At 45.6% G+C, this 13,812-nt stretch overlaps 1 protein-coding gene across 1 annotated transcript in view; it reads right to left on the bottom strand.

The window, feature by feature from the left end:
* Positions 1 to 12,773, bottom strand: part of Mgat4d (MGAT4 family member D) — a 36,878-nt gene extending 24,105 nt beyond the window's left edge. The window contains exons 1-4 of the mRNA XM_075978003.1: positions 12,680 to 12,773; positions 6,286 to 6,441; positions 5,134 to 5,271; positions 2,257 to 2,390 (exon numbers count right to left, since the gene is read on the bottom strand). Coding sequence (XP_075834118.1) covers positions 2,257 to 2,390; positions 5,134 to 5,271; positions 6,286 to 6,441; positions 12,680 to 12,773 — 522 coding nt within the window. The remainder of the gene's footprint in view (positions 1 to 2,256; positions 2,391 to 5,133; positions 5,272 to 6,285; positions 6,442 to 12,679) is intronic.
* Positions 12,774 to 13,812: the final 1,039 nt, after the last annotated feature.

Here is a 13,812-nt window from a genome sequence, read left to right as displayed (position 1 = left end):
CACTTTGGAAATCAGTATGGAGGTTTCTCAGAAAATTGGGAATCAACCTACCTCAGGACCTAGCAATACCACTCTTGAACATATACCCAAAAGATGTTCAATCATACTTTAAGGACATGTGCTCAGCTGTGTTCATAGCAGCATTATTTGTAATAGCCAGAACCTGGAAACAACCTATGTGCCTCTGAACTGAAGAATGGATAAAGAAAATGAGGCACATTTACACAATGGAGTACTACACAGAGATAAAAAACAGTGACATCTTGAGATTTGCATGCAAATGGATAGAACTAGAAAAAAAAACCACCCTGAGTGAGGTAACCCAGACCCAGAAAGACAAACACAGTATGTGCTCATTCATAAGTTGATGGAGGAAGGTCATTGGCTAATAAAGGAACTGCCTTGGCCCATGTTATTGGTTAGGACATAGGTAGGTGGAGTAAACAGAACAGAATGCCGGGAGGAAGAGGAAGTGAGGTCAGACTCGACAGCTCTCCTCTCAGGAGCAGATGCCTCAGCACAGACGCCATGCCCCGCTCCAGGGAAGATGCACGCTCTGAAGCTCTGACCCAGGATGGACTTAGGCTAGAATCTTCCCGGTAAGACCGGTGCTATACAGATGATAAGAAATGGGCTAGTCCAGGTGCGAGAGTTAGCCTAGAAGACGCTAGGTAGAAATGAGCCAAGCAGTGTTTAAATGAATACAGTGTCTGTGTAATTATTTCGGGGCATAAGCTAGCCGGGCAGGCGGCTGGGGTGTTGGGGGACGCAGCCCCACCGCCGCTCATATTACTACAATAAGTGGATATTAGGTGTAAAGCAAAGAATAACCAGCCTACAGTCCATGATTACAGAGAAGCTACATAACAAGGAGAGCCCTAAGAGAAACATGTATGAATCCCCCTGGGAAGGAGAACTAGTCAAGATCTCCTGACAAAATTGGGAGCGTGGGGTGGGGAGAGAAGGGAGGGCAGAAGGGGAAGAGGAAGGGAGAAGGGGAGGGGAGAGGAGAACATGAGGGAATGATGGCAGAGATGGGGGAAGGACAGACAGGGAGAGCAAGGGAAGAGATATTTTGATTGAGGGAGCCATTATGGGGCTAGCAAGAAAACGGGCACTAAGGAAATTTCCAGGAATCCACAAAGATGACCCCAGCTAAGACCTAAGCAGTTGTGGAGAGGGTGCCTAAACTGGCCTTTGGCCTTACCCTGTAGTCAGATTGATGACTACCTTAATTGTCATCATAGAACCTTCATCCAGCAACTGATGGAAGCAGATGCAGAGATGCACAGCGAAGCACTGGGCTGAACCTAAAGTCCAGTTGAAGAGTGGGAGGAGCAAAAATATGAGCGATGGGGTCAAGACCATGATAAGAATACCAATAGAAACAGCTGACCTGAGCTAAGGGGAGCTAACCGACTCTGGCCTGACAGTAGGGGAACCAGCATAGGGTCAAGCTAGGCTCTCAGAATGTGGGTGACAGTTATATGGGTAGAGAGGTCTGTGGGGTCACTGGCAGTGAGACCAGGTGGAAGGGCCTTGGTCCTGCCTCAAGTGATGTGTCAGACTTGTTACTCCCCATGGGAAGCCTTGCCCTTCCTGAGGAGTGGATGGGGTTGGTGTGGGGGGAAGGTAAAAGGGGGTGGAAGGAAAGGAGGGAGTGGGAACTGGGATTGGTATGCAAAATGAGAAAAGATTTTTTTAAAAAAAAATTAGTAAAAAAATAAAATAAAATCAGGATGGTGACACACACCTTACAGATGTTAAAACAGTTACAAATAATGTCTAGAACAATTCACAATTTCTCAGACGTAGAATTTAACAGGATTTACCAGAACTTAATAATGCGTATACCAACATTTTATTGAGCTAGGAAGATCTTATCTCTATAGTAACAGTTTTAATACTCTATTTGAAAGTTACAATTACAATTAAGTTATTTAATTTATAATTAAATTGAATAATTTTGTGTTTTGCTGAATAAAAGAATCCTATGTTAAATAGAAGTTGATTTTAACAGTCATGTGACTCTCACATAAGATTCCTGTTTACACACATAGTTCTCAGTGGTATCGAATAAGTACTAAATATTTCATCTAGATTCTAGGAGTATCTGTGGGATACTTCCTTTAAGTGCAAAAAAAAAAACCCTAAAAAACAAAACAAAACAAAACAAAACATGATGGGATAGAAACTGCTGCTCAGGGCTTTGGAGGCTACAGAGACGGATGAGGGAACCTCATTTCCCATACATACATCGGCGACAGAGATAATCACCACGGAGTCCTTCTCTTCTTCAGGGGTCATCCTGGACAGGACAGAGGTCAGCGTTTGCTTCAAGTAGGTGTAGTTCCCTCTGTCAACGGTGGTGATTCCCAGTGCGAAAGACACTGCGGACAGAGGCACAAACATGGAGGAAGTCATGCTTTACCATCAGACCATGCCTGCCCACGCCTGTGAGCTGGTCTTACACTCGCCTTTTAAAAAGGAGCGTTTTGAGCCATACTACCAAAATACTGTCTGTGCCCTGACTTTCATCTTCTGCTGTTTGCAGTGGACTGTGAATAAGTGCTCTAGAATTCAAACTGTTCTTCTGTTGCAGAATCTTGTTGTAGATAAAACTTTTCTCTTGTTAATACAGCTAACTCAGTATACTTCCTCCCACAACCTCTGGTTCTCCCGTCTTCATCCTGAAGAGACTGGGCGGAGTCCCAAGTGGGAAAGACACTCTGAAATGTTGTCATTTGTGGAAACCATGAATGAAGTCATTTCTAAATGGTTTGATGGAGTAAATATGTATCTCAGATGACTTTAGGTACCTGTAAGGAGTAAAGCATCAAGACGCACAGGCCCCACACGACCTAGACAGGAGCTAAGCTTTCCTGGGTATCTCGTCACCCTCACGTCTGGCTGTGTAAGGGCCACACCAACCTTTTCAGCTTTTGATTTCCCCACTGTTTATGTTTTTTATATTTATTTTGGGCTATCTTTATCCTTCATGCCTAATATTTTACAGTTCCTATGTATTTTTTCCTGTTGCCGATCAACTTCTACTGTAAGCAGTAGCTCGCGTGTGTGCACACACACACGCCATTCAAAATGCCCTGAAGGCTCCAAAGGGGGATTCTGATGGAGACAGAGGTATCTACAATGTGATTCCTCTAGTCTCAGTTTCACGGGTCTAAGTTAGGGTAGATAGTAATTAGCCTCACTGCCCTGGGGTCTGGGGACTAAGCAGAGTAATGGAAAAGGTTTAGTTTGGGTGGGGGGAACACAGTTAAGAATTTAGTAGATGCTAAATGATGCTTCAGAGTTCCACTATCTCCACACTCCAGACTTTTGGCTGTTGTGCCATGCCGTCTCCGTCGCAGCTACTCAGCTCTGCCACCGTAGCGAGAGCAAACATACATGAACAGGGCTGTATCCCAGCAAAAGTCTTATGTAGAATCTGACAGCTGGGGAGACTGACCCGAGTTGGCCCTCGCCCTGGAACAAATGAGACTTGTGTCAGACATTCTGAGACTTGGCTCGGTGTCTGCTTCTCTCTGCAGTGCTGTGTTTTGATCCGTTATGTATGATGGGCTTGAACTCATGCTTCTATGTGGAATAGTGATGCATAGCTGTAACCCCAGCGATCCGGAGGTAGGAAAAAGGCATTATGAGTTCAAGGTCAGCCTGCATTACTGATGTGGGATTCCCCTCTGTATGCTGTGAATACCACTGGTTAATAAAGAAACTGCTTTGAGAGTATAGCAGAGCAGGGCAGAACAGAGATAGGCGGGGAAAACTAAACTGAGTGCTGGGAGATAGAAGGCGGAGTCAGAGAGACACCATGGAGCCGCCAGAGGGGAAAGATGTCAGATGCCAGCTGGAACCGTGCCTGTAGGCCACAAGCCTCGTGGTAAAATATAAAATAATAGAAATGGGTTAATTTAAGATGTAAGAGTTAGCCAGAAATATGCCTAAGCTATTGACCAAACAGTATTGCAAATAATATAGTTTCTGTGTGATTATTTCAGGAGTCTGGGCGGCCGGCAACAAACAAGCGGCCTTGCTGGTTGTGGTGGTGCACACTGGTAGCATTTGCTGAAGGAGGCAGAGGCAAGAGGATCACAAACAAGCAGCCTCCTTCAACAGGTTACACAGTGAGATTCTGTCTAAAAAAAAAAAAGACCTAAAACCATGAATAAATAAACAACCATCCTCTCTTTGAAACCCATCTTTGCTGATATTGGTCATAAGAAGGTGGGAAGAATAGGACAACCACAGGGTAACAACAGGCTTGTCCAAGCGAGGAAAACCCTTTGTGGGGCACTTAGAAGATGCTTCATGTGTACTGGACATACGTCATAGATGTTCATGTGTACTGGACCTATATCATAGATGCCCCATGTGTACTGGACATATGTCATAGGTGCTTTGTGTGTACTGCACATACATCATAGATGTTTGTGTGTACTGGACCTATACCATAGATGCTCCATGTGTACTGGATATGTGTCATAGGTACCTCGTGTGTACTGCACATATGTCATAGATGTTCGTGTGTACTGGACATACACCATAGATGCCCCGTGTGTACTGGACATATGTCATAATGCCTCTGTGTACTGGACACATATCATAGATGCCTCGTGTGTACTGGACATACGTCATAGATGCCTTGTGTGTATCTGACATATGTCAGTTAATTTTCTAAGCATCTGTAATGAAATTGAACTTAAATTCAAGTCACTAAATGTAATGATTACTTTTTTCAAAATTCACACCTAATGGCTAGAAGTCTACATAGTAGTATCTCACACCTTCAAATCTAAAAGCTTGGCCATAAAATCTGAGGGATTTCTTGGAGGAGGGGGAAGATGGGGACCATTGAGAAGGGGGTGGATGAACAAGGGACGGTAGTGAGGGGACAAATATGACCAAAGAGAGATGATAAACACATGTGCATGCACACGCACAACACACACACACAAAATGACACACACACAATGACACACATACACAATACACGACGCACATATATCCCACAACGAAACCCATTATTTTGTATGCTAACTGAAAATTTAAGATATAGATTCTTCCCCAAATCAAAATACTTGAACTCAGTTTCCCAATTCTAACTGTTCTTACCGCCTGCTTTTCCTCTGCTAGTGGCTACATCCGGGTAAATTCTCTCCACTGCCCTCAGATGAGGGAGGAAGAACTTCAAGCCTTCGAATCCGTTGGGACGTATTTTACTCTCACCCAGTCTGCTCACTTTCCTTTCAACTGGAAGAGAAAGGAGGGTCCCTGAGTTCACAGAAATATGTTTTTAAAATGTTTATTTGTGAGGTAGAAGTGGGGGCTGTACACCCTAGCATGCATGCATGTGTGAGGTGCCTGCTGGGGCCTGAAGGTGGTATAAATTCCCCTGGAGCTGGGGTCACAGCTCCTGAGGCAGGTGCTGGGAGCAGAGCTCTGGTTCTCTGGGAGGATGAGAGGCACTGGGAACTGCTGAGCCATCTCTCCAGCTCGATGCAACTTCTTAAAAAACGAAGGATAGTTAATTCAGCCACAAACTTAGTGCTCAAGGAAAGATATGCAAGTTATTGTTATCATAATTCTTTATGGTAGAGTTCAGTGGTTACTGATGAGTATCTATTTTAAACCAGTGTTTAATTTCAGCCCAGCACTGCGAGCTATACCAGAAACAAGCAAAACTGCCAGTCCTGGACCGAGGGGCATGGATAAAAAAGGCTGTAATCGGTGATCTTGCTACTTTGATTGATGTCCCTTGGTTAAAACCTGTAACTTTATAATTTTTTGTAGCCCCTTAACATTCAGCAACTCTATTTTCACCATTCCCAAATAATCCCTTCTACGGTTTTGAAAAAGGCAAACAAAGGAGGGGCTCATATTCGTAGTAGCAATGTCGGAGAGATGGGGATGGAGAAGATGGACGGCCCCTCGAACACACGGTGGGGAGAAGGGTTGCCTGCTGGTTGCCCAGAGGTGTGTGAGAGAAGAGGGATGCCAGCTGATGCCAGCTGCTGACTGCTTCTGTGAACTGATCGTGGATGTGGTAGAACCCAGAGAAAACATGGGCAGTCACTGTCACGGTGCAGACGGGGAAAGCGTATCATCCGTGTGTCTTCCCTGAGCTCTGCATGTCTCACAGTAAAACAGCGTGTGAACTGGACTGTGCACTCGGGGGAAAGTGACCTAGAGTCAGAAGCACCCAGGTCTAAACCCCCGAGTTCATGGAAACAGATGACCATTCACAAAGGCAAAAGCAGCACGCACGGAAGTCTGACGCGTTTGCGATCTGGACGATTTCGTACTTCATTTGGTTCAAGATTTGCACTAGATTTTGGCGATGATTTTCACTTTCGTTTTTTAAACGTAGCATATTTTTCTTAAACTCCGACATGCGGTTTCTGCAATTAGTTAGTTGATTGCCTGCAAAGGAAACGGAAATATCTAGTTTACACATGTAGTGGGCAAAACGAAGTTTTCCGATAACAAAGGGGTTGTATATCGCAGTATACATGGGGGTTGTACATGTAGTCCACTATATATGAGGGTTATACATACATGGCACTAACATGGAGGTTGACACACATGGCACTATATTTGGATTTGTACATATATGCCACTATATGGGGATTGTCCATAGACATAAGTGAATATATATCATAATATACGTATAGCATATACAGATGGCTAAAAGAACAAAATGTTAAAAAATATCCACCGTGAGAAATGATATTGTCAATGATCATTTTTATTTTTTACTTTGCGTTTTATGTTTTCCAGATTTTCTTTATTATGAATATATTCAATTTGTAATCATAGAGAAAACCCACTGGCCTTCCTATAAATGAATGTTTAATTGTTTATCTGTGGAGCTGGGCGGTGGTACACATGCCTTTAATCCCAGCATTCAGGAGGCAGAGGCAGGTGGATCTCTGTGAGTTTGAGGCCAGCCTGGTCTACAAGAGTTAGTTCCAAAATAGGATCTAAAGCTACAGAGAAACGCTGTCTCAAAAAATCAACAAAAATTAAAAAAATTTAAAAAGAGCTTATCTGTGTAAAGTCGAGGATGTTGCTGTATGGGGCTTGCCTAGCACACACTGGGCTCTGAATTCCAGACCCAGAATAAACAAAATATAAAATAAAACCACAATGACCAGGAACATAGACTAGTTGGGTCTGAGGATATTCAACACGGGCAGGCATAGAAGCCAGCTAAGGAGGCTGAGATTGCTTAGTCATGAAGAAGGGAATCATTCCAAGCACCATGTGAGGGGGGCACCGCACGTTGGTTAGGTATCTTAGTTAGGGTTCTATTGCTGTGAGGACAACGCCCTAGAGGAAGGAATTCAGAGCCACCTATGAAGTTAGAGAAGAGGTTCTCACGGACACCTGTTATCTCACGTAAGCCATCCTTCTCCATCCTTCTCAACATTAACACATCCGCATTGCCCTTCAAGGCAGTTAAAAGATGTGTCAGGGTAAATGAGGACCAAGAAGCTTCTAACCACAGCTTTCTTGTTACCATTGTTAGAGGTTAGTAGGGAGTGAGTCAGAACTGAAAAAAAAATCTTATAGGTGTGCAAAAGGCCGGATGTTTACTGCAATTCTACTTAAAAAATTCAGGATGCAGAGGCAGGGGGATCTTTGTGACATGAGTTCAAGTTCGCCTGGTCCACACAGTGAGTTCTGGGTCAGGGCTATGCAGTGAGGCCTTGTCTCAAACAACCACTACCGAGTGTTCGGTACCTTGCAGTATATGCTCCCAGAATCTTGCCTACTTCTGTCTCTCATTTTACCACATAAATATCAGGGAAATACAGGGAAATAACTCAGTGATGGTTTGTTTTATATCAGAAAATGTGGATTTCTGTGGCAAACAATCCCCTTTTTTCTCCCTCCCCTTCCCTCCTTTCCTCCTTCCCTCCTTCCCTCCCTCCCTCCCTCCCTCCCTCCCTCCCTCCCTCCCTCCCTCCCTTAAGGCCAGTATGCTGGCTGAGCAAGAAGAGAGACTCTGGAGCAGACACTTAAGAACAAGACCTGTGTGTGTGGGGGGAGGTGAGTTTATGAATTCCCAGGGTCTGAGACAGTGACTTCCTTCAGCTCTCACACAGACGGATGAATGAAGCAAATGGATTTGTCACATAGGAACTGATCTTAGTGCTTCTTGGGCTGAATCGTGTTTTCATCAAAGAACTGAACTGCCCAGTGCCCATTTCACGGGTAGCGTCTGAGGTGTAGCCATAGTGTGCAGTGTGGAGAATTCCCTGGATAACTGTCTCTGCCAAATAAACCGTGTGTTGGAGTTGTTACCTTGCAGGTGATGCAATCTGCCTGAGACAGTCCCCTAAGGACCAATTTGGTCCACATGAAGAGAGAGTTTTCCCTGGAGAGCACTATTCACAGAAACAGGCACACAGAGGTGTTTAAAGACATAACCTACAGTTGGCCCTGCTTCTTGTGTAACCTCTGTGGGGAGTCCAGGTATCCCTGCTGTAGTAAGGAGCTCGCAGTGCTTACCTAGGCACCCAGGCAGTGAGCAGGGACAATGCCGTACAGAATCAGTGTGGGAAGTTTGAGTTAAACAGCAACTACAAGCGTTGCTCCACTGTGAGCATCCTTGTGGAGCCGTGAGACAAAGCCCAGTTTATATGAAGAGTGGACCAAAGTGACTATTTTTACGCAGATTCTCTCTCCATAGCCCTGGCTGTCCTATAACTCTACAGATCAGGCTGGCCTTGAACCCCTAACCCACAGAGACCTGCCTGTCTCTGTCTCCTAAGTGCTCAAATTAAGGGCATGCACCACTATGCCTGGCTAGTGACTTCTATCTATTAAAAGCAAACAAATAAACAAAAACTCCAAGGGCCTGGCAGGATGGCAGGAAGCGCACTTACCACCAAGCTTGATGCCCTGAGTTCAATCCCTGGAACTTACATAGCAGAAGAAGAGAACTGACTCCCAAATGTTGTCCTCTGACCTCCACACCTGGACCATACCTCCCCAATAAATAGATGAATGCAAAAAAAAATGTAAATAAAAGGCTCCAGGGCCGGAACTACAGCTCAGTGGTAGATTCCTTACCTAGAACAAATGCTGCCAAAGATAATTTTAAAAATGTAAAAGGTTCCTGATATGGTCCTAAGTATCGCTGGTTCCCACTTTTCATAACAGAAGCCTTCGAATTGCTCTCAGATTTTTTTTTAAAAAGGATAAAACTAAGTGTGGGAGCACACAGTCAGCACCCAGTGTTGTGGGATATTTGCACACTGTGTGAAGATGTATTTCTGTATTGGTGTAGTCGGGAGGTATAGGCGGGACTTCCGGGCAGAGAGAGAACTCTGGGAAGAAGGAAGGCAGAGTTGCCAGCCAGATATGGGCAGGGAACAGAAGGTACAAGATGGAAGAGAGGTAACAGCGTGTGACAGGGTGTAGATGGATATAAATGGGCTAATTTAAGTTATGAGGCCTAGTTGAGACAAGCCTAAGCCAAGGCCAAGCTTTCATTGTTAATAATTAGTTTCCATGTCATTATATTTGTGAGCTGGTGGCCCAAATGAAAATCTGACCGCACCAGGAGGCTGAGGCAGGAGGACTGTGAGACTCAGGCCAGCCTGGCTGCCTAGCAGAACTGTCTCAGAAAGGGAAAGAAAGAGAGGAGTCCACATCTGCGTGCTTAAATTCTCTCGTGACCCCTTATGAAAACAGAGAAAGAAATGAAAGTATTTTACATCTTAATTAATCCATTATGTCTAGATGGTATTTCGTTGTGAAGGTAAGTAGTGGGACGAAGCATGAGTTCTAATTGGTCTTAATTGTAAAAACCCAGGGTTAGATATTGGGGTAAATGCTGAAAGATCAGAGGAGTAAAGGAACAGCCACTAGGGAGACCTTTTGCCTGTGCTGGATTCTCAAACCAAAGCGGGCAAGATCCTGTCCCCACAAATCCTCAGCTGAGAAGGGAGAGCATGTTTCAGATTGCTCCCTGCATTCTAACTGACAATGGTCAAATCACACTACAGTCAGATACCTTGAATTCCCCAGGAGTGGCCCTTTATCAAGACATGACAAACGGTACCTGTGAGAGCTCATGGACTGTAAGAGTGCACACCCACTGCCTTAGCCTCGGGGGTGCTGCGAGTGTGCCCACACCCCCTGTCCCTTTCTCAGCTTCAGGTATTAGTAGGTAAAAAGATGTGTGTTCTTGTTGTACTTCTCGAATGTGTGTGTTGCCCACAGGTGCACATGCGTGTGTGTGAACATACCGCAGCTCGTGTGCAGGTAAAGGACAACGTGTGTGAGTAGGTTCTCGCCTTCTACTGTACGGCTTCTGGTCATTGAAATCCGGTCAGCAAAGTCCATTTACCTGCTGAGCCTGACCCAGTGTATGCTTTCGAGAGTCATCCCTACAAGTGGGCCGAGCTGTCGTGCATCCGTGTTCACTGCTGTAACTATTGCACTGATCAGAGTGCATCGCAATACGCTTTCACGTTGTTGAAGGATGCTTATAGGGATGCCATGGATCAAGAACCTCTTATTCTGTCTTCTAATAAATGTATTCAAGTACTCCCCCAGAATATATTGGATGCAAGCATTTTATTTAAACTACTAAACAATCTCCATGTGTACGTGTGGCATACCCCCTCCTGTTTGTATAGGTATGTAGGGGGATTTTCCCCTTCCAAAGAGAGTCCGGGAGAGATAAAATATGGTGCTCCAGGGTCAGCCTTTTCTCCCCCAATTCAGGCTGAGGCATGTTTCTCTGAAAATTGCAAACCATTGGACCTGATGAAGAGGAACAGGGGGAACAAGCTAAACCAAGAGAGACATCTGCGCACAGCTGCCGGGCAGGCAGGTTGAAGTGGTATAGATCTCCGGTTAGCTGTGGCCCGAGACAATATTGTAGGGTCACCACAAGCGTGCATCTTCTTGGTAAAGATTCCTAGTTGAAAGGAGCTATGACAGAGGAACAGCTCATGGAGACCAGAGGGCACATCAAGGAATGAGTAGCCAGTTGGGAGACCCCAGCAAGACCCCAAAGCAGCCACAAATAACCCCACAAAGAGCCAGCATCAGATGTAGGCCACAGAAGCATCAACTAGAGAAACCAAAACCACCCGAGACCTCGACTCCGACCTACCCCTCCCTCCTCGAACCCCCCCCCCCACTCATCTGCTCCTCCCAGAAAGGTGCAGATGGTATTTGCCAAAGGCGGCACCGTGGTACCTTCCCATCAGAGGTCTTCTGCTATGTGACCTCATCCTCCATGCACCATGTAAAGGTTGGGGACCAGTCTGTGCGTCTACCCTGTGTCGTCTCCACAAGGGCGACATGGTCAAGTCCGATAATATCCTTCCCTGATGTAGGAGTGATTTCTTTCTAATCTGTTGCTTTCATTGATTGGTTAATTAATAAAGAAACTGCCTTGGCCCATTTGATAGGCCAACCCTTAGGTGGGTGGAGTAAACAGAACAGAATGCTGGGAGAAAGAAGCTGAGTCAGGCAGTTGCCATGATTCTCCCACTCCAGACAGACACAGGTTAAGATCTTCCCTGGTAAGCCACCTCGTGGGCTACACAGATTATTAGAAATGGGTTAGATCAGTATGTAAGAGCTGGCCAATAAGAGACTGGAACTAATGGGCCAGGCAGTGTTTAAAAGACTATAGTTTCCGTGTAATTATTTCGGGTAAAGCTAGCCAGGCGGCAGGACGCAGCCTCGCGGCTCCTAACACTACACTTCCCTGTCCCCACCAACATCTGAGCTCATGCCGCAGTCCTAATGCTTTAGCTATAGTTGTTGTCCCCTTAAGCCCAGTGGAAACTCCTCAGAAAGGGGGGATTGTCGTCGATCCATCGCTTACAATGGAACAGCTACTGACTTGTTCACTCATTTACTCAATCATTGGGTTTGTTTGTTTGTTTGTTTTGTTTTGTTTTCCAAAAAAGTGTCTGGCATGCTTGTTCTGTGCCATACACTTCTTTCTTGGACACTAGATTCGGATCAGGGGACAAAACAAGACAAGAACAGAAAAGTATCTTCACCTCCATTCACTGAGTTTAAATATTTTCAAACAAATCGATTATTAATACTATGAACTTAATTAAAAGCAAAAATGCTATCTGTCCATAAAATTTGTTATTATTTATTTATTTCTTGCGCCTATGTAATTCTGTCTGGCCTCGAACTCATAGAGATCTGCTTGCTTCTGCCTCCCGAGTGCTGGAATCAACAAACATCAGCTAATTTTTAAAGGGAGAAAGGACTAGGTGCTAGATCTGGCTGTCTTTCTGTGTCTCCAAATTCGCACTGATAATATTTAAAGCTATTGGGAAAAGAGGAAAGGTGCTGGCGCACTTGCAGTGTCTGGAGGAGGAGATCTGGAAGAAGGAAGAGGAGATGAGAGGGACCGCTTTGGAGGGACCTGCAAGCGCGAGGCCAGAGGGCCGGATCCATCAGCGCGTGTCTCATGGTGGCTCCCAGGACCGGTTACAGCCCAACCGCCAGGGGACGTGGGGCTGTGCCCTCCATCGGTACAGCCCTGGGTCGGGGCATGGGACCTCCAGGGTGTCCCTCATCTCCCTTCCTTCCTGACATCGGCGGTGGGACTCCCGAGTGAGGCAGGATGGGGATCGACCGTTCCTGTCCCCGTCCCCCTCCTTACTGGTTTGGTCCATTTTGTAGATACAGAAATAGTAGCAGCAAAAGAGCAGGATCGCAACGAAGGCGAACAGCAAGTTCACGTTCTTTGCCTTCATCGCGCCGGCGTCACGGCGGATGGAGGCCACCCGCGTAGCTGTAGGCTGTAGGCTGCACGCAGAGGCTGGCAGAACGCGGCACCTGCGTCCAGAACCACGCGCGTGCAGTCCTTAGGGTTCCCAGCACTTTAGTCTGGTCAGATCGCGGTCCTTTCTTGAGAGCACTTATGACCCTCTGGCTAGGGTTGCGGGGTGATTAAATGTGAGAAACTGTGGCCTTGGACGGTATGGCTCTGGCTCGACACCACCGACTTAGCGTATTTTTCCTGAGCGAACTCTTCAGAATTTTGATTCAAAGGTGAAAAACACGGCATAACCGCCAGGTACCTTCATCCCTGTTTCCGATGTGACCTTTCCACTCTGAACTCTCTTGGAGACGCAAGGGCAATGCTTGGGTGATAAGCAATCTCTTTTCTGCAAGCGCACCCGGGTTTCTGGCCCCTTTGAGAGTTCAAAAAGATTTGGATTCCCATCTGCTTGATAATGCCATAGTGAATGCTAAAGACCCAATTTTCTGTCAGAAACTTTTTAAGCACAAATATTCCAATGTCTACCACAAGGTGGCAGTATTACGTTTCAACCAAACCAAACCAAACCAAACCAAACCAAACAATAACAATGAAGTATTTGAATGGGTCCTGGTAACAGAAAATCCCCAAATCCTTTGAATGTGCTGGAATTCTTGGGTCCCTATACCACACTTGGATCACTGTTCATATATATGTTCATAGCTTGTTAAACAGACTCTGGTATGTCTTCTTCCTTTCCCCTGGCAGGCCCTGAAGGGAGTATGATTTATTGTTGCTCATGGATTATCTCTGGAGGTCCAAAGTTATTTTTAGCTCCATATTTAGTCGAAGATACATGGACAGGAATGGGCTCTGACTCCTGGCTGGATGACCAACTGGCCGGCTTCTCCCTACAACTATCCAAAACTTCCCAAGGCAAAACACCATATAGTGCCCGCATCAGCACGAAAACACGCTTGATTCTCATACGTAACCACGTTTACATACAGTCTTACACTAGCTGTGACAGC

This window comes from Microtus pennsylvanicus, chromosome 6 (assembly GCF_037038515.1).
Source record: "Microtus pennsylvanicus isolate mMicPen1 chromosome 6, mMicPen1.hap1, whole genome shotgun sequence".
Lineage (NCBI taxonomy): Eukaryota > Metazoa > Chordata > Mammalia > Rodentia > Cricetidae > Microtus > Microtus pennsylvanicus.
Note: the sequence above shows the minus strand (reverse complement) of the source record. Positions and strands in the feature narration are given on the sequence as shown.